Source organism: Coccomyxa subellipsoidea (genome assembly GCF_000258705.1).
Source record: "Coccomyxa subellipsoidea C-169, whole genome shotgun sequence".
Classification (NCBI taxonomy): domain Eukaryota; kingdom Viridiplantae; phylum Chlorophyta; class Trebouxiophyceae; family Coccomyxaceae; genus Coccomyxa; species Coccomyxa subellipsoidea.
Window position 1 is genome coordinate 89,060 of NW_005178030.1, and position 19,706 is coordinate 108,765.

Sequence of the window (19,706 nt, forward strand, 5' to 3'; positions counted from 1 at the left end):
ACTTTTTGTTTTTGTCAGGCACTGCTCCTCTGACCAATAGAGCAGGAAAATGACACGCATTCTTTCGTCGTCACTGATGTGCAGACATGCCGTGCTCTGTAGAGCTAAGCAAAGAAAATAGCGCATGACTGTTCGTGGAGCCTTCTTGGATGCCACATCTGAAGTACAGCATCTGTTTTGTGACACCAGGGCTGGACCCAGCAGTGAGCACACCAATGGCTCTCATGGAGAGGCTCCCGTCATTCTTCAGGTCAGCAATTCACCCTTGCGAATGAGCTGTGCTATGCATGGGCTTTATTGCCCTCACGCCTTGATTGCACAGGATACTTACGCTGATCATGGGCTAAGCTAGCTGTCCCCTGGACAATCAGGGCGTTTGTTCTGCTGACCTGGTGCCAAGCACCTAGCACCTGCTTGGCATGCATGTAGTGCCATGACCTTCCCAACTCTGCAGTTTCGGAGATCTTGCAGTTGCTGTGGAAGTGATCACTGCACAGCAGTATGCACAAGGAGAAAGAAAAGGGAGAGGCAGCTCATGAGACAAGAGCAAAGATGCATATTTTTAGCATTACTAATTCCTGGATGTTGCTGCAGGAGTGCTTGGAGGGTGATTTGGACGCCATGCTGGCGGCAAGGAGGCCGTGCCATTATGCGATAGCCAACGGACACCATGTGCTTTGGGTGCCCAAACATGTGCCCTGCTCCTTTGAGCCCTCAACCGGCCGCCTCGTGGTCGAAGTGGGCCACAACTGCAGATGTGCGCCCTCAGTCATGTCGCCTTGCATATGGGCACTTTGCATGCCTCGCCTATGGGAGAGTGTGAAGGGCAAGCGGGGCCAATTGTAGCATTGCACCAGACCACCCCTCACCATTGGTCCTTGCAGTGCTGATGCATGGCATGGATATCAGCACCAGCCCATGTGCAGAAATGATACGGGTGTGCTCTGGGTTCCGCCACGCGGGTGTCATCATTTCAAGTCTGGTCGGGCAGAAAACTTGTATGTAACAGATCTGGCAAGCCGGCAATTGGGCCAAGCTGTTAACACTAGGGACAGTGTTGACATGCGGCTGCACACTTTCGTTCCAGGCAATGCCAGGCAGGCAAAAGTCTCAAGACTTGCTCTGAGAATGGATTGCATGTCCCAGGGCTGGCACCGCTGCACAATCCGCGCAGCCCGCTGCTGTCAGTGCCGGTCGGGCCCGCGGTGAGAATAGCGTCCAGCCGTCGGTGGGTGCCAGAGCTGCGCTTCCCACGCAAGGAGCCCTGGCGGCGCGCGCAAGTGCTCGAACTCGAGTTCTCCAAAGTCGACAAGTCAGGCGAGGACCGCTGTTCTGTCCATGATCTGCGAAGAATTCAATCTGCCAATTTCTTCTATGTGCTGTGCTGTGGGTTGGCTGCAGATGCACTGCGCAAGACAGCTTCTGTCGCGCATCTGAGTGACTGCGCTGGGGTGTCATGAGTTCTACTAGCGCAAGTTGTCTGCCGTGGCAAGAGCATGAGCGCCAACCGGATCTGCTCTCTGTTCCGGAGACCTAAATGGGCACGTGCATTAGCTGATGTGAAAACAAGCCGATGGTGTGGATTGTGTTTGGGCAGAGTGCTGCCCACTGGCAAGGGTGAGGATATATTCGGAGGAGCTGCGCTCTCTGCGCGAAGCCCTGCATCTGATGGTGCAGCGGGGGAACAGCGGGGGGAACGACGCTGATAAAAAAGGTGGAGATGAAAACGGCGACAGTGCCACCGGGGGGCCCGGCATGGCGCCAATTGCTGAGTCATCCGGTCGTGAGTCATCGCCAGTACCGTCGCAGCACTCCTCTCCTGTCCCACCTGTGAGTCCAACTACCCTCTCGTCTGCTTGCAGATATACAATGATCCTGTGTGACTTGCATGTTTTGGCCTCAAAAGGTGAACCAAACGATCTTTCAACATGCATAGCGTGCTGCTCACATCGTTATCCACTGGAGAGATGTGCCCACTGCCAACAAGCCAATGCCCTTCTTGTCCTAGATCAAGAGCCTCTTGTTTGTACGACATAGCTGCCTTGCACCCTCCGATGCAATGTGGATTTGCACAGCCTAAAAATAAGCGCCTCTCGGTGCGCAGGCCACGCCAGCCAAGATGGGAGAGTCGCCCCCGACCGGATGCGCCTGCTTCCCCGGCCTGCTGCGACGCCACAGCAGCTTGCACACTGAGGTGGCCGTGCCGCCACGGGGGGTCTTGCATGTCGATCCGCATGCAGCCACCAGCTCAGCCCACACTGCAGAGTCCGTAGGCCCTGAGACTCCCCGGCAAGAGGGGCGCGGTGCGGCAGCACAGCCCCAGCAACCGGCCAACAGTGCAGCTCACAGGGACATTGAGCACTTCTTTGGAGGCAGCAGCAGAGGCAGGGATGCACAGAGCCAACTGGCAGGCAGTGCAAGAGGGGCGGCCAGAATAGGCGACCAAGGGGCGGAAGCGATTGGAGCGCCAGAACCTGCGCTTCGGAGGGGGTCCGGAAGTGGAACCCTGTCGTCGGTTGACGAGGCAACCGACAGCTTCACGGCGGCTGCGGCCGGCGTTGACTCAGCCGCTGAGCTGGCGGCGCGCGATCGGCGGCCCGGGTCGGGCGACTCGGTGTCGAGCGTCGCGGGCCCCCGGAAGGCTTTTCAGCCCGGGGGCACTAAAATTCTCGCCTGGGGGGACTCCGCGCAGGAGTCCCCCCTGTCCACCACCACGGTCCCCTCTGCGGCCACCTCCCAGCGGGGGGACTACATTCAGGGGTCCCCGCACTCCACCACTGCTGGCCCCTCCACCGCCACTTCGTCCCAGCGGGGGTCTGGAGACAGCGGCACTCAGAAAGTGTTCTTTGGGCTGGAGGGAGCGACCCCTGCGTACGCTGGGGGCAAGGTGCTGGCTCGGCCGGAGTTTGGGTCTGGCAGCACCACTGCCGCCTCCTCTCGGCGCCCGTCTGGAGAGGTCAGCGGGGACGGCATCTGGTCATCAAAAGGTGAACAATCATCAAAATGCCACGCTTTGGACCAGCAATGCCTGAAATTCCCCTCATACCTCAATGGACACTGAGCCGCTGCCAAGGGTACTGCCATTTCCGCACATTGCACACTTTGACATACAGGACAATGTGTGCACGATTTTATCTTGTGCGCAAAGTCAAGACAAGCATTTATGGCTGTGTCTCAGGCAGCAGCGGGGGGTCCAATGAGGCGCTTGTGGAGCGTGCGACCAACTTCAAGCGCAGCCTGGAGGCCGCGCAGCACGCCTTCTACCGGGACATCTCCCTGGACGCCGCCGATGCCGCCGCCGGCATCAAAATCATCCCCCGGGCCGCCGCCGCTGCCACCGGTGTGCCGGCCGGCAGAATGGCTACCCCCGTGCCTCCCGTCGGCGCCAACAATCCCCGGGGCGACCCTGAAGGCAACTCTGTCGCTATTGACGCCGCTGTTGCAAAATCTGCGGTGGCGGAAGAGCAGGGCCCCGGTGGCGCTGCAACAGCGGTCAGTACCGGACCCGCGGCGGCGGCGGCGGCCGCGGCTGCGCGGTTTTCGGCCGGCCAGCTGGCGGCGGCAGAGCCAGCGGCCGCCGTGGCGCGGCGGCCGGAGCGGCGACGCAGGGCGGATGGGCGTTCCCTACCGGAGCTGCTGCTGCAGACGGCGCAGGCCGTCAGGTCCTGCCCGGAATTTACTGATCAGCGGCGGCAGGCGCCAGAGAACCCCGCTGGACGGCAGGCAACCACTCGGGCAGGCCACGACAAGGCGGACCTCATGAGCGGCGGGCTCAAGGTCACGCAGAGTGATGGATCTCTCACCAGGTGCCCATGTTTTCCTTCTTGTTTTCTGACCCCTTCTTGCATCAGACATGTTCTTTGTGCAGCTGCGTCCGCCCAAAATGGCCTGTCTGAACTGGCTGTAAGCCGTACTGACTTGATTGCAATACAGGAAGCTCCATGTCCCTTAAAGTCCTGTTCTATCATGCATACAGTGAGAATTCTGTGGCTACAAAGCAAATTCTCAAGGCGTTTCTATGGCGCAGGTATGGCTCCAGTGACATGCCTGGGCTGGAGATCTGGGACACTGCGAGGGGCCCGGCCGGGCAGTATTGGGACGTGCCTCGGCCGGCCCGCAGCCTGGAGGCTGGCACCAGGTTTGTGCTGCAGCCTGGCAGAGGCAACGCCTCCGACAGAGTGCCCATCGGCCTGCGCGCACCTCAGGAGCCCATTCCGCTGGTGAGCCTCCTTTCATAGAATTTCCAACCTTACCAGCCCTTTCACTGTGCATCCACATCTGCCCTTTCTTCAATTTCATGAGGCATTTTCTTAGGTTATTGCTGCCAGTCAGATGCTTCCAGGGCATGTGTAAGAGGTGTACTTTAAGCATGCTGATTCACACGTCTGCAACCAAAAGGGCACAGTATGTATCCATGCACAAAGAAGAGGAAGACTCTATGAGTTTCTTGCTGTTTGCTTGGCACAGGCCGTGCGTCAGCAGGCGTCCCTCATCACCCAGAGCAAGCGCAGCTGCGGGGAGGTCTGGGCGCCAGGCTATGAGAGCAGCCCTGAGGGGTCCTCCAGTGAAGGCGAGCAACAGGCCGCTCCAGCAGCAAAGCGGCTGGCGCCTACTGGGCAACGAAGTGAGGAAACAACCGTGCTCGAGGCAGCTGCAAAAATGGCGGCGGCGGCGGCGCAGCCGGCCCGGGGCGCGGCGGCACGGCCGGCCGTGGCCGACTCGCCATTCCGGCCACAGCCACCAAAACAGGCCACGGCGGGAGGGAATGCCCCTGCGTCAATTGCGCCGCCAAGTCAGGTGAGTAGAAGAGTTTTGTCCTGATATTTCTTACTTTTGAAAAAAGGGACGCCCTATGTTGATCCGATCAATGAGTCATTGCCGTGAAGGAGAGGCCATCCTACTTGCAACGTCTCCCATCAAGATATCCTAAATCACCTGCCTCATACCTCTAAGCAGTGTATTCGCCGCAGGCAACTTCCCGGTTGCGGCCCAAGCGACTAAACTTTCAGTCGCCGCCGGCTCGCCAGCAGGGGGGACCCCTCTCGCCTGATCTGGCAACCCCTCACGAGCCTGAACTGGCAACGCCGTCACCCGCCACGCCACACACAGCGCAGCGTGAGGCAAGCGGCGGAGACGCCCCTGGACAGCCTGGACCCTCCACCGCCTCCACCCAATTCCACTCTCCTCCAGCAAGTCCCCTCCCAGAAAATGACTCAGCAAAGGAAGCTGCTGAGCAGCAGCCACTTACGGAAACATCTGCCGCACAGGGCAGCGAGTGGCTTGCAAGCTCGCCCTTTCACCAGGCGAGCCTTTCACAAGCGGGAGACATGGACAGGAATGCTGCATCCAGCAGTGGCGCTTCCAAGGGGACATTGTCAGGGACTGTCCAGGAGGCTGTCAGCGATGATGCAGTCTCTAGCCTTGCTACTCCGCGGAAAGCAGGGGACTTGAGCAGTGAGGGCAGCGCAGAAGTCTGGCAATCCAGCGGGCTGTATGCCAGCAGCAACAATGAGGCAGGCAGCAGCGCATTCCAGGCCACTAGCAGGTCCGGGGGAGCCAAATCGGCGGCAGGGGTGGATGATACGGCGGAGCAGCTCGTTGCTGTGAAGCTCAGGGTTGCTAAGCCACGGCAGAGACAGACCGGGTTTGTGGCGGCTGCGATTGCTGCGCTGGGCCTATCGTCACCTGTGGTCCAACGCTCGCCTTCCCAGGTACTGTCTTAGCCTCGCCAATCTGCGTACATCCTGCAAATACTTAATGTAAAACCACACAGTGCAATGCTACTGCATGCACTTATGTGCTTGTTACATAGGAGTGGTCTTCAGGATGAGGAGTTGTCATTGATGAAGAGACGAGGATCAGCGTCTAAAGACAGAAGGATTCCAAAGGAAGTCGTTTTGCCCCAGCAATGCGACAGGAGCAAGCAGGAGCGTTATTGCATTGCTGGCTCAGCCAGATTTTTCCTCTATACAATCCAAGAGCCGCTTTATTGCGTGCAGGAGAATCCGGTGTCGTTGAGCGTGACGCCAGTGCCGTCACCGGCGGCAGTAAAGCAGAAGCTGGCGCTCAGCCCAGACCAGTTCGATATGTCCTGGTTCACCGGCAGACTCTCCTCTGCGGCTGCTGATGAAGGCGCCAACGCATCGGCGCTCGGCGGCGACAAAGTGGCCTCCGCGGCCGCGCGGCTGCTGACGGCAGATCCGACAGCTTTTGTGGCGCCGGCAGCTGCGGCGGCAGCTTCCACAGCGGAGGAAGGTGACGCCGAGGCCCCCTCGCCGCCGGCCCCCGGAAAGATTCGAGCCGCCCCCGTATCCCCTACGCCGGAGCTCGGAGAAGGCAGCAGCGCAGATGAAAGCTCTCCTGCCAACGCAGCAACGGCGCAGCATGCAGCAGAGGAGGCCGGTGAATCCGCCGGCAGCGCGGATGCAACGCCGCGCAATGAAGGCGGCTCAGGTGGCGGCGCTGCCGAGAAGCTGGCAGCCGAGTGCAACGGGAAGGCCGCCGCTTTGCCGGGAGCTGCAAGCGAGGAGGCAGCCTCTCCCAAGCAAGCTGTCCAGGGGCAGAAGAGGGCTGTTCCAGATCTAGGCAGCGAGACAGAGGGCTCTCCGCGGCCTCCAGGGCTGCTGTACAAGCCGGAGCTGCGCTCCGTGGCTGAGCGGGTCAAGTACATCGAGCGCCGCAGCCACAGCCGGACTCTGGACTCGCCGCGCGCGCCCCACGGGGTTCCCTCCCCGAGAATCGGCGCGGAAGCTGGAGGAAGCCATGCCGCGCGTGCAAACACCTCCATCCAGGTAATTATTCACGTCCATGTTTGCATAATTTTGTATCAGGGCCTGTTATCTTCCAGATCAAAGTGTTGCTGGCCTAAGGTGTAGTGAGAGTTGAAAGCGGAATGCCGAAGACATACCGGCTTCTTCTAGCTGATCAGTCCAGGACTCCAGCGCACGCACTCCCTGGTATAACAGACCTGTGCCCCCTTGCAAATTTGTAGCGGAGGACATTTGAGGCTGGTGTCATTTTTACATGTGTGCTCATGCAGAGACAGCCATCCTCGGCGCTCACTAGCGCACTCAGGGACACAGCCTCTGCTGGAACCACTCCAAAAGACATGAGTCAGCGCAAGAAGACAGTCAGCACTGCTGACACAAAGTCTCCAGCCAATGACTCACCTGCGACTGATGCCACTGCGCCAAGAGACACCAACACACCAGTACAACAGCCGGTGACAATAGCACCGGCGCAGCGGGCTCCAAGCTTCAACAATTGGACAGAGGATGACGCTTGAGTGGGTGGCAAATTCAGCAGTGCCATTACCATAATTCTTTCAATGTTTGGGATGCAGGCCTACTTTTATTGATGGAGTTGCGTTGCAAAACGGCGGCGGAGGACGGAGGGGCTTACATTGCCGGCTCCGGAGCTGCTGCCATGCATGTTTTTGTTAGTTCGCGGTGACAGGACCCCCCAGTGATCACTCATGAGTTTGGGAGACAGTCAAAATCATAACATCTGTGGCTCCATGCTTGAATTATGTTTGCATTTGGTCCTCTTTACGAATTTTTGGTAGCTCACATGAGGACATCACTGGAACTTACAGCACCGGGCTGTTTGCCTGAAGGTGCCATGTGTGCATGTCGCTCCAACCATGCACATCCTGACGAGCAAATGTAATAATTATGTAATGCATTGGCTGCGTGTTTCACCACTGATACAGCTAGATGTTTTGAAGCAATCAAGCTCCATATCCAATTATTTATAGACAGGACATAGGCCCACAAAGGAGCTGCATATGATTGCCAAGAGCCCAATCGCCTAGAGAATCTCATTGCTCTTTGCATAGGACACATCTCCGTGGCTCATGTTCCTTTCATACTGACATGGCATTTGCAGCTTGTCAATTTGTTGCAAGGGTTATTTTTCCCACCACCAAGCTCACGAGGGCCAGGTGCAGTGCATCACATTAATGCATATACTATTATATATATTATGCACAATGCAAATGCACATGATAATATTAGTCAACACTGTTGGCAAGGTCACAAGCTTTCCAGTCTACCGCAGGGACTCTGTGGTGATGAGCTCCATACTGGTAACTAGACACAACAAAATCCGAAGCAGCAATGGCTATCCATACACTCAAGGCACCATCCGCCATTTTGGAACATGAAAATGCCCAGCGCTGCTGCAACAACAAAAAATGTTGTTGACCTGTTATCTATGAGCTCAGCTGATGGAAGGTCAGGCAGTCACAGACCGCCAGGAAGCAAGATAAGCATCTTGACTCTGACCTTCTCTTTCAATAATCAGATTGAGGAGCATAGATTGGAAGGTTGCGTCTTGTGCACTTAAACCTCAACAACTGTCACACGCTTGCCCATATCCAAGAAGAGCTTGTATCTTGTTGCTGACAAGACTCCAAATTGGTTGCGTCTCTCCAAAGTGCAATGATGCCATCAATTTTATCCAGTGGCACTTCCCTCTTTTGTATCTATCAGCTCAGCTTGCGTCTGGGATGGAACTTGTATTCAGATCCCTCTATGATTTGGTGGCTCGACCTGCATCTGCAATGTAACATGTATTCAAGTACTTCAACAAATAGCACATGTTCTCAGCTCACAATCAAGCTCGCAAGGCAGAGGCACACCCAACATGTAGAATAAATAAGATTTACCTTCCAGTATGGTCACACTTATGTGACCGGCCGCTTCAAGGTTTTCAGTCAACCCGTACTCCACATCTGGGACAAACCAGGCATCTTGATCTGAGGGTTTCAAGCCGAAGTCATAGTACAACTTCACAGGAACGTCTTCTGCAATGTTCATGTGCCGTTTGAGGATGATCTCTAGCTCAGTCCTTGTGCTGCATCTTAACAGGGGGGCACGATCAATGGGTTTCGTTGCGATTATCTCTCTGTCACTTCCGTGTAAATACACCTGATGCATACAAGCAAATATGTAAGTGCCCAGCAACACAGTTTTTCAGACTGTAAGACGACTTAAACATTCAGGCATGCATTTGATGACCTGTGGAGTACAGCCTCCTCACCGGCAATTCAGAGGTATCTGGCAGGAAAAGTTCTGGGATCAGGGTAGAAATTGCATCTTTCCTCTCTTGGGAAACACGGTCGTCTTCAAGTATCTGCTGAAGACATCACGTGAGAACTCGAAACAGACCAGCATATCTGGAAAGGATCCATAGCATTATCCTTAAGCAGCATAAACCAAAGATTTCGTGGCTGCGTACGTGTTTGATCTGCTTCTGCCCGTACGGCGACTTCATGAAGGTGATAAAGGTTTCAGGATCGTCAAATTGTAGGCTTCCAAATTGTACTGCACGGGTCACGCTAGGCAGCTTGGTTCTAGAATCCTTTCTTGCGCTCATGGCAAAAACTCCAGAATTCCATCGCACTGCGCATGTCTTGCGAAGGGATCGTCCCCACGCAATATTGTTAAGGGGTTGCATATGTTTGTGGAAATTACACAGCCTAGTCCGATTTGCGAAGTCAGATTTCCAAAGCTTTCCGAAGTCTTCACTTTGAACAGCAGTTTCTACATTAAGAACTGGCAGTGTCCTTCTCGGAGCTGGAATCTTCGCAAGATCTGGACCCTAAACCCTAAAATATTGATTTTGCGGTGATGTCAGCGATCACTAGTTGTCAGCGGATGACCAACCCAACACGACCTATCACCCCTCTCCTGCCAAACGAAAATCAACTGATCTCACGCGTGCACTTCAACAAAAGTTTCAGTCTTCGACGCTGTACAGGCACGGCAGAAGCACAACGGGTGTCTCGGAAATAAAAGGATAGCAGCGAGCAACAAAAGCCAGCTTGAGGCTGGCAGGTGACGGTGCAGATGTTTTTGCCTGAGACGTCCAAGCAGGCGGAGCAGCAAGCGAGTGCTTGGGGTGCCAGCCCAGGCAGACTATTTAGGTGCAGGCAGGCGTGCCAGGACAGAGAAGGAAATAGAAGGAGGATAGCGGTCGCCAGCTTGCTGGCCCTCTGCGTCGGATCCCTATTGCTGCTGGAGACAGGATCACTAGGCCGCCTTGCGGAGTCCCCAATCAGCAATCCTGGCAGGGTCCTGCTAGTGACCGCCCATCCCGATGATGAAGTCATCTTCTTTTCGTCGACCATCTCAGCACTCCACGCTTCGGGTCTTGAAGTGTTTCTGCTGTGTCTAACTAACGGTGAGCCTTTTTAACCCTGCACGGAGCCGGTGCACAACCTGAACCATCTCAGCAGTAATTTATTCAGTAGGGTGTGCTGGATGTGCTTGAAGAAAGTGGGTGAGACAGGCTTTGCTGGTCCCGTCTCGACTCACCACGGAAGCTGCCTTTGGCCGTCTAGGAAAACCTTGCTTGATTGTCACTTTTTGGCCACTTGTGTGAGCCAAGATTTTATTAGGGAGTTCGAGAGGCCGGAATGACAGCGTCTGGGGTTTGCCTGACGCCCTCCGGCTCCTTTTGACACGCAGGTGACGCGCACGGGCTTGGAGGAGTGAGGGAGAGGGAGCTCAGAGCAGCTGCAAAGGCTCTGCAGGTAATTTTTTGGCTATCAGGGACAATTACACCCCTCTGGACGCCCATATACGGCCTCCATCGCGGGCACTACCAGAGGGGGCAAAATCTCCCACTATTTGCTGGCATTTGGCCCCATCAGGGGAATATTTTCCGGAACCCTCCTACGAAGATACAATCAGATTCTCACTAGATTCCTTCTGATATTTACAAAGTAGATCCAATCAAGCACAGCTGGCCACTGGGGACTGTGTAACCATTACTCTACGAGCAACCTCTCCTGACTCTGTGGCTCTTGTGTGTTTTACCAGATCGACAGCCTGCATTTGAACATCCTGAACGACAGCAGGATACAAGATGGGCACCACGAGGAGTGGGAGCAGGAATATGTAGCAGCTGTAGTGCGGAAGGAAGTCAGGAGGCTTTTGATCAACACGGTGAGCGCTGCAAAAAATTGCATGCATGGACCTGCCATTTTGGCCGCAATCTCATGGCAAAACATAAGACAGCAGCAGTGGGGCTTGGGGGTTTCATTGCTTTTCAGTGGAATTGAGGGCTTTTGCATGGTGATAAGAGTACCTGCGCATGTGCATGTCTGGCAAATTTTGTAAAAATTAAAAAACGTGCCTGATTGCATGTGACTGTTCCGTTGCAGATCATCACATTCGACCCTGCCGGAGTGACGGGCCACAAAAACCACAAAGGGTGCCACGATGGGGTCAGGTGAGCGCTGCTCTATGCACTCTCACTCTCACATTTTACCCTGTGGGCACAAGGTTTTCCCTACAGGAGGCATCACGAATCTGCAGCGGACCCTGCCAAGTGTCAATGGTGGAACAGTGCAATTGCCATAGCCTGGAAGAGGTCGATAGCATGTTGAGCTCGCTGCCTGATTATCTCGCTTGAAAACTTGAGTTTGAATGTAAATTTGACCGTGGTTGTTCGAATTTGAATGCAGGCAGTATGTGACGGCGTGCGTGAGGGAGGAGGGAATGCAGCGGTGTCCGGACGCTTGGTCGCTGACGACTACAGATGACGTGAGAACGCACCTGTCTATTTTCGACATAATTCCCTCGGCGATTGACGGCCACAGGGGGAATGAGAGCGCCATGTTCCTGAATCACGACCTGCTCGGCATGTTCAAGGCCATGGCGGCCCACAAATCGCAGTCACGCTGGTGCGCTTCGTATCTCTTTCTTGCACCGTGGTCATTACTGGACTGCAGAGTTTGTGCTGATAAGTTGACTGGCCTTGTGTGTGCTGTGATTGAGCCAGCACTGTCCATGATAGCATGCGCCCTTCTGTTATTCTATGTTGTTGGGGCCTTGGGTGACTGTGTAGGCATCAAGGGCAGAGGCAAGCAGAGGGCCCTCAGGAGACGCTAATGGGAATTTGCCGGGCACTTCGTTCAAAACAATCGCAGATTGCTGGAATGGCAGAGGCAGAGTCATGGAGTAATTGAGCTGATGTGGCATGTGCGCGCAGGTGGCGGCATGTGCTGCTGACAAGGTACACATTCGTCAACACGCTGCAGCGGGTGCAGCCCCTGCTGACGGAGTGGACGCTGCCGCTGCCGGCGCCCTCCGGCCTGGCCGCCACCGCCGCCACCGCCGAGGAAGCGGGGGAACCCCAGGGGGACCAGGTCACTACCGCGGCAATGACCAGTGGCGCCGCGGCCAAGCGCGACAAGTTCATGGCCCGCATGAGCCGCCGTGTCATGAAGAACATCCGCCGGTGACTTATGCTGACCTGGCGCGCTGACTTTGCACCCGCCAGAATTGGCCGCCAGGGTTTGTCGTGAAAGAAAGACAGCTGCCCATTTTGGCGCGCTGCCAATTCCGGCATTCTCTCTGGAAATCGATGACAGCTTCGCAGCAGAGAGGAAAAACACAGTATATGTAAGGTGGAACTAGTTTGTTGGGCGGCAGAGGTTGGTCTGCTGCCAGACTAGGCGCTGTCTTTCAGGAGCTGCACAGCAGAAGCCAGCCGGATTGGCACCTGCTGATGCGCAGAACAAATTATCTGACTTGACGCAAATACTCCGGTGCCTCTCTGGTCAGAACATGTGCACTGGGTGACCTTCACCAATTCTGCACAGCCCCATCCCACAAGAGATGTCAGCTTCTGCAGGAGTTTCCTTTAGCAACTCGCTTGCTCCCACTAGGCTGTGGCCCGCATTGCGTGCCGCTTCTATTAATGCCTCGTTGGTATGCAGTGCTCCTTTGTATGCGAGGAGAACCGGTTACTTCTTTTGCTTGCCAGCCTGCAATTGTGTGAATGTCCGATGCAAGTCCCAAAGGTTGGTACTTGCAAGGACGTGGCCTTCTGTAGGTATTTGCAGCAGCTCTGCTTTTTGAGAAGGGCCTTCTGCTTTTTGAGAAGGGCCTTCTGAGGCGTTACCCGGGGTACAGTCTGGAGTTTCACAAGGCGCAGATCGTTGGAATTGTTCCGATATTGATGCCAATCAAACATGCAGAAGAGACCTGCATTAATTTTTAGGCGCCCCTCTTGCAAGGGAGGCGTGCGATGTTATGTAGCTGATACAGACCTGTTCAAATGCGAGGCACCTCTTCTGGGCCAATAGATTTCCTTCTTGTGTCCGGACGTGATGTGTTGCATGCCAATGCTGTTGCACATCGAATTTTGTGACATGATGACTAAGCATCAGCTCACCAGCCTGCATGTGCCTTGGGTTTGCTGTGTTATCAACTTCAAGCAACACCAACACGTGTGTGCTGCCAGCAATGCTTAATTATGAGCTAGATCCTGCATCAATTGACTGAATCATCTATTTTGTGGTTTCGAAGTATGATTTAGCAAGAATTTGATCCTGTGGGGTTCGCTATTTCTGACAATCAGCTTTGAAGCTTTTATTGACCTGCACTGTCAGTGGCTCAATATCACAGTTGTGATTAATACTGATTGAAGCTTGCAGCGCACCCTGAGGCTCCTTTGCAGCAGCTCATCTTTGGGCTGGGTCGCACTGTAAAAAAGGATGTACTTTGTTTGCAATATTTTAAACACAACGTTCCATGCATGCATGGATAAAAGGCGCCTGATATGGAGAAAACCAGCACTGAAGCGACCACTGCGTTAAGTGATAGGCTAAACTTGCAGTGCACAGCGCAAGGAGTGTGCAATGGCCATAACTTATAGAACGAGGTGTACAGAAATAAGTGCACGTCTGTTTGAGCTGGACATGAATCCTGTTTACACTGCCACCATTTGGATAACACCATTAGCAGGGCGTACAAGTTTGCATGAAAGCATGTCACCATCAGATGATCATAGGTCTGTGTTGAGACACTCTTGCATTGCATGAGCAGCGTCTACTCTCCCCATTACGGGCCACATCCTTCAAAGAAGATCACATTTGAGCGTTGACTAAAAGCCTAACAGTAATGTACATATTCCCATCATGGTGCTTTCAAGATGTCGTTCTGACACTAGCATGGCTGTAAACCCAAACTCTGCACTGGGTATGCAAGCAGCAAGGAAAGATTCAATCTCAACTGCAAATAATTTTTGGCTGATGTTGGCTGCAATTTGCCCAGAATAAAATAATGGAAGAAGTGCCTGGCAGTCACGGCATGCCTTTTAGACATGGAGGCATGTTGTCGTCCAAAATACTGCATTCCCCTACACATCCACCCTTGGGAAACCAAGCAAGAAAACCTAGCATGCAGACTGGCCGGCGCCACCTAAGCTGCTATCATAGTATGATACCACACAACCGTTTCAAACATGCCCATGCGGAGGTACCTCTGATGGCTCTGCTTGCGCTCCTTAGAAAGTTCCACCCTAGAGTACTGCTACCGTAGTGACATCAGGCCTCAAGTCACCGCTATTACAAATCATTACCAATCTTTGGTGAATGGGGGTCTGCCGACCAACACCTGGTAGACCTTGGGGGTGTTGAAGGATATGGTCAAGCCCGGGCTGGGCAATCTTGGTGTAGACGGCAGCTGAGCCAGTCAGGTCGTCGTCTGGGGCCAGCGAAAAGATGCCTGTAAGGTTGAAGGTTGAAAATTTTGATTGGTCTCCTCAGCCCTCAGAGGCCCTTAGCCCGGGGCCTCTGATGTTTCAACTGGAGGTGATCCCTCCTGCATTTCATTGGAACTTCCAGCTGCCGTGCTCGCTTTGCTGTCCTTGACCTTCATGTAATCTCCTGTTGCAAGAGCGTTCAATCATGAGCGCATTGTAGAGCCTCCTGCAGACTGCAGAAAGAAATCGCAAATATATAAAGCAGAGTCCTGAGCGAGAACATACCATCGACAATGGTGGCGAAGACGTATTTGGCAACTTGCATGTCATCAGGGAAGTTAACAATCCGGGCGAGGTCCCATTGCGTGCACGCTTGCGGCAGCACCGCTGACTCCTTCTCTTTCAACACGTATTGGACAAAGAGCTCTACTTCTCGCTTTAGTCCAAACAAATTGCGAAGGAAGTTCTTTCCTGTTTCCAGGTTGGCGCAAGCAACCAACTTGAATCTGGGGAGATTTACCCGGCCAACGACGGTTCCAATTGTGTCCGATCCTGGTGGTCCGGGCGTGACAAGAAAGACCTGCCCAGCCAAAGAAATCTTGTGTTCAAATAGCTTCTCTTTGATATGGTCTGCAATATGCACGAGAAAAACACTGAGTTGGAAAGATGTGACGCACATACACCAGGTCGGCACGTCTTGCTTCTCTCACTGTTTCAACAACATCCTTCATCAAGCTCCAGATCTGCGCAGACTCACCTCAGTCTACATATCTGGTATATCAAAACCATTCAAAAGCAGCTGCGAATATCCGTCGCGCACCTTGAGTCCAGTTGTCACTGACTTGTCGGTTTCCCAGGATGAAGGGAAGGTCACGTCACTGTTCAAAATGCTCATGACAGCGCTTGGCACGACAATTTGGCGATCTCTTAGATTCATGGATGCTGCTGAAGGCGCCACAATGGCGCTGGGCACTCGAGCGGGGGCGCTACTACTGCGCCGGACTGGGACCGTTGAGCTCTTAAACGACTCGTAAGCACCCGACATTTTCCTCGATCAAAGAATCGGTGGATATGGAAAGCAGTCCAAGATGAGGAGGAAAGTCACAGAATTTGCAGATTAAAAGATGATGTATTTTCACTGTCGAAGTGCGGATTTTTACCTTGGAGTGCTTGGAGGGTTTCAGAACCTAGCGAGTTAAAATGGGGTGATAGAAATCCCCCCGAAGGTCCCAGAAAAGTACTTATGTGCAGCATATAATTTTAAGACTGCCTCCCAGCAAGGATGACCTGCCAGACAAAACTTGTAAACTCAATACTGCAGTGTGCATGGCTATGGCTTCGAGCAGTTGCATGTGTACCCCAGCACGGGGCACTTACATAGTCACTATGTACGCTGGCGGCCCGTACCGGGTGTGCCATGTCACACTGACGGTGTCCTTCGCGATCATTTGGTGACCATAATGACCATGGATCTTTGGCAATGATTTCCAAGCTCGTTGGGTTGACTCCTAGGACTGCTAAATCGCTGAGACCTGCCACAGGCTGGTCATGACATGTCCGACATGTCAGTCATGACATGCGAGTCGCCGATAGCAGATTCAGTTTTTAATAGCCACTGCAGTGCTCAATAATGATTTCAAAAAATCCTCCTGAGAGACCTACTCTTCATCACTACAATGTCAACACCGCTTCATCTTGCTGCAAAATTTCACACGGTCTCAACAAATCACAGAGCGTTCCAGGGGTAGTGCAGTGGGTTGCGCCACACAAAATGCCGATTCTGGCTGTTCACTGGGTTGGCTGCCTTCCTCTCAGCTTCCGCGCGGGTCTCCGGTGGCGGGTAGCCGAAGAAGGGAACTCCGTGCCACAGCAGCCCCAGCGCCTGCAAGTAAATCCAGATCGCCACTCTGTGCGGCATGAAGCCGTACCTGAAGTCACAAACCAAAATCTCAGTTTTCTTCCAAGTGACAAAGGGGTCTCGGTGATTGCCGTCAAATTACATCTGCCAGTTGCAGCTGCTTTGGCACCAATACACCCCACACCCCAGCAGCACGCTTCTTAACATGTGAACAAGCCATGCTTGCATACGCTCTCAGATGCCCCCACTGCAATTTGGTGTCGGTGACAAGATATCAGCTGTTGCCAGGGTTACAGCAAGGATCCAGCGCCTCCGTGTGCATAGTGCCTTGCAGGGCCTCCTTGCCCCTGTAATGAGAGCCTCTCTGATTGCTCCATCTGTTCCCTGAACGCGTCAGCCTTGTGAAGGTGTGGGCTCAAGGGCGTACCTCCACAGGGTTGCCAAACCGGCAGTCTCGCTGCGGCCGCGCACGCGGCTGCGCACGGCCGTCAGCCGAGCGTCGAAGAATGCCCCCATCTCCGGATGCACCGCCGACACTTCCAGGCTGCACCTCTCCCCAGGCAGTGGCGCCCTTATCCTCCTGCGCGATATAATTGCCCAGTCAATACACCCTCTTTTGCGCAATATGAGCGGTTGATACACCCTGTTTTGGCCGTGAACGAGGCTCATGCGTGGCGGCTGCAATGCAGCATGGAAGGCTAGGAAGTATCATTTACATGCGATGAGGACCATTTGAAGTGACATTCCCAGCGCAAATTCTGTCTGAGCAGCGCAGTGACTCTGGCAGACACAAGCAGCATCCGCAAAATATAGAAGGTTCTACGCTTCTAGGTCAGCTAGTCCCTGTCAAGGTACTCAGTACAAGGCTGGTTGTCACACAGAGCCACTCTATGCACCAGAGCACAGTATCCCTTGGCGTGGCATCAGCACTTGCAGGGGTGACAGCTGGTCTCCTGTAATAGGCTGATCCTAAGAGGTTGGAAGGGAACGCGGCGCACCAAGTGCTCTTCATGTCCATGAGCGGCGACACATGCATCGCCTTGGGCACGTCCTGGCCTTCCGGGTGAAACAGGAAGGTGACTCGCTCCCCCCAGGGCGTATTAGTCACCTCCGCTATGCCCTGCCGCAGCCGCCCACCCGCCCCCATGCAGTAATACACGCTGATCGGATTCTGATTGTATCCTGCGCTGACTGGCGTCGTCAGCAACAGCACATCACCTGCGCATGCACCAAAGGATGAGAAAATAATTTGAGACCTGCAATGCCTGACTTGAGCACAGGAGCACTTGAGCATCTGCCGTGCTTTGCAAAGAGAGCAACTCTATACAGTGCCCTGCCTTCTGGCTAAAAAGGTTGTCAAGTCTATGAGGGCCTCCAGCTAGAGCAACAATACATTCAGGCAGCTCACATGCTGAAGATTGATGCATGGGGCAGGGAGGTATTTCTTCCTACCATCAGTCCCTGCAAAGGCTCTAGCCTCCTTGGCTGTCATGTGGTCGCTGGCCTGCTCGTGCCACCAGCCTGGAGGCTTGTCCAGATCCACCACAGCCATCCTGACAGGATACCTGCAGAGCCGTAGCCTGATGAAGGCGCAGATGTACGCTTGAAGAAATCTATGAAGCAAGAGACTGGAAATGCGACATGAAGCTCGTGCCAAGCTTACCTGAATTCGCTGTGAATGGGTCTTCGCCTAACGTGGTACACAGTGCCTTCATAGAAGACACAGGAAGAGTCGTCATCTCGCTCTGAGAGCCGTGGTGGTGACGAAGGGAGCAAGCATTTGACTAGGTAATATGGGAGGGATACTGCGGCTGTGACGCTGGTTCTCACAAAGAATAGCAGCAAGGCCACTCCTTGGGCCAGAATGATCAGATCCATCACATTATTGGAGCCTTCTCTGCTCACAAGCATCAACTTCTAATAATTGGCTTTCGTCACAAAAGGGGTTGCTGGCCACCACCATTTCCACCCACTTTCAGAAGGCTTTTAGAGCTAGTATAAGCTCCCGGATGCATCATCGACCACAGACCAAAGCGAACTTCTCCTCTAGATCGTGATCAAGGTGCCCTTGCTGAAACGCAAAGGTCATTGCGTTGGTGCTCCCTCAAAGTTCCAGACCAAAAAAGAGTCTGATTAAAGCATAATGTTGCTTCCTGCTGTGCCAGTGGGAAAGACCAGACTCCAAAACCTCCAGGGCGTGCGGGCACGTGCCCACATGGACTAACGTTAGCGTCACTCTCAAGAGAGGAGACACAGGAGGACAACCAGAGGATGAAGAGCAGATCGGAGTGACAGAGGTAAAATCTATTAAATATATAGAAAGGATCTGGTGCGTCGGAACAGTCACTATGCAGTAATTCGAGGTTTAGCATTGGGAAATAGGTAAGGCACACTGTGTTGGCATGAGCAGTGCATTTGCGCTGCTCAGCGATCTGAACGAGAACAAAAATGCATTTGTGCAATGGGACACGCCGAAGAAAAGGCGAAAGAAGAAGCAAAAGGCGCCGAACTCTTTGGCAGCGACGGAGGCAGCACCATCGACTCCTCATGAAGCACGGCTTCCATACCAGGTACGTTCTCGCCTGCGTCTTACATGGACACAAAACTTTATCTTCCTGGAATCAAGCAGTCCCCAGCATCGTATCAACCTAAAGCTGGCATCATTCACTAAAGCGGCCTGGAGCTGCCCTGCTCAGATGCCACTGTACCTGTGCAGGAGTCTCAGGAGTCGGCCGTCGGGATAGGCAGGGAAGAGAAAGTCACATACACTGAAGCCGCTGCCCATGCGTCGGTCAAAGAAAGCAGCCAACATCGTGATCTGAGCCTTCCAAATGGCGCACACAGCGTTCCCTCTGGGAGCACCCACACAAAAGAAGTAACAGCTGTGATTAGCGACGCTGCTGCTAGGATTCCCAACGCATCAGATTCACTTCCTGCCACGCTCCCAAATGGTGGGCCCTCTGCCAAGCAACAGTGCTACAGGTTGCCCAAACTCTCAGTCACTTGCTTCCTTGACTCTTGTGCCTTTATGAAGATATGATGCCAAGTCTTTGTGTCTTTGTAGCATACAGATAGAGGCATGATTTGGCACCTGGCGTGCAGGTCAGCACAAGGCAGACGCGAAAGCAGCGCAGCTTACAGAGGAACCCCGAAGCTCTCCCGACAGCCCTGAGCAGCCAATTACCTCTGGCACTCCAGCACCTGGCCACAGCGCGGCCACAGCAGACACTGCCATCACAGCCAAATCACCCAATGACATCACATCCAAATCAGGATCCGACACTGCATCCAGAACTGGCATTGACAGCGCAGCAAAGTCTAACGGCGGCGCCGGGGCCAATTCAGGCGA

At 54.0% G+C, this 19,706-nt stretch overlaps 5 protein-coding genes across 5 annotated transcripts; 3 read left to right on the forward strand and 2 right to left on the reverse strand.

Moving 5' to 3' along the window:
• Positions 1 to 582: 582 nt before the first annotated feature.
• Positions 583 to 7,285, forward strand: COCSUDRAFT_56918 (hypothetical protein; the record flags this gene model as incomplete). Its single annotated transcript, XM_005645483.1, has 10 exons — positions 583 to 757; positions 1,147 to 1,312; positions 1,617 to 1,830; positions 2,105 to 2,987; positions 3,179 to 3,806; positions 4,028 to 4,220; positions 4,468 to 4,797; positions 4,971 to 5,711; positions 6,000 to 6,791; positions 7,040 to 7,285. 10 exons carry the CDS (start codon positions 583 to 585, stop codon positions 7,283 to 7,285), a joined length of 4,368 nt encoding a protein of 1,455 aa, XP_005645540.1.
• A 437-nt stretch (positions 7,286 to 7,722) lies between these two features.
• COCSUDRAFT_33757 (hypothetical protein) lies at positions 7,723 to 8,379 on the forward strand. Its single transcript, XM_005645484.1, has one exon. It carries the CDS (start codon positions 8,003 to 8,005, stop codon positions 8,162 to 8,164), a length of 162 nt encoding a protein of 53 aa, XP_005645541.1. The 5' UTR covers positions 7,723 to 8,002; the 3' UTR covers positions 8,165 to 8,379.
• COCSUDRAFT_54088 (hypothetical protein) lies at positions 8,373 to 9,503 on the reverse strand. Its single transcript, XM_005645485.1, has 4 exons — positions 9,241 to 9,503; positions 9,043 to 9,135; positions 8,669 to 8,930; positions 8,373 to 8,558 (listed from the first exon to the last, which is right to left on the reverse strand). Exons 1-4 carry the CDS (start codon positions 9,457 to 9,459, stop codon positions 8,533 to 8,535), a joined length of 600 nt encoding a protein of 199 aa, XP_005645542.1. The 5' UTR covers positions 9,460 to 9,503; the 3' UTR covers positions 8,373 to 8,532.
• Positions 9,504 to 9,851: 348 nt separating this feature from the next.
• Positions 9,852 to 12,253, forward strand: COCSUDRAFT_43370 (LmbE-like protein; the record flags this gene model as incomplete). The annotated part of the gene is made up of 6 exons (XM_005645486.1): positions 9,852 to 10,185; positions 10,473 to 10,537; positions 10,827 to 10,952; positions 11,171 to 11,238; positions 11,474 to 11,692; positions 12,001 to 12,253. The coding sequence occupies 6 exons, from the start codon at positions 9,852 to 9,854 to the stop codon at positions 12,251 to 12,253; spliced, it is 1,065 nt and encodes a 354-aa protein (XP_005645543.1).
• Positions 12,254 to 16,225: 3,972 nt separating this feature from the next.
• On the reverse strand, positions 16,226 to 18,485 carry COCSUDRAFT_30210 (DUF1365-domain-containing protein; the record flags this gene model as incomplete). The annotated part of the gene is made up of 5 exons (XM_005645487.1): positions 18,021 to 18,485; positions 17,810 to 17,922; positions 17,356 to 17,575; positions 16,785 to 16,937; positions 16,226 to 16,427 (listed from the first exon to the last, which is right to left on the reverse strand). The coding sequence occupies exons 1-5, from the start codon at positions 18,266 to 18,268 to the stop codon at positions 16,226 to 16,228; spliced, it is 936 nt and encodes a 311-aa protein (XP_005645544.1). The 5' UTR covers positions 18,269 to 18,485.
• Between the last annotated feature and the right edge of the window lie 1,221 nt (positions 18,486 to 19,706).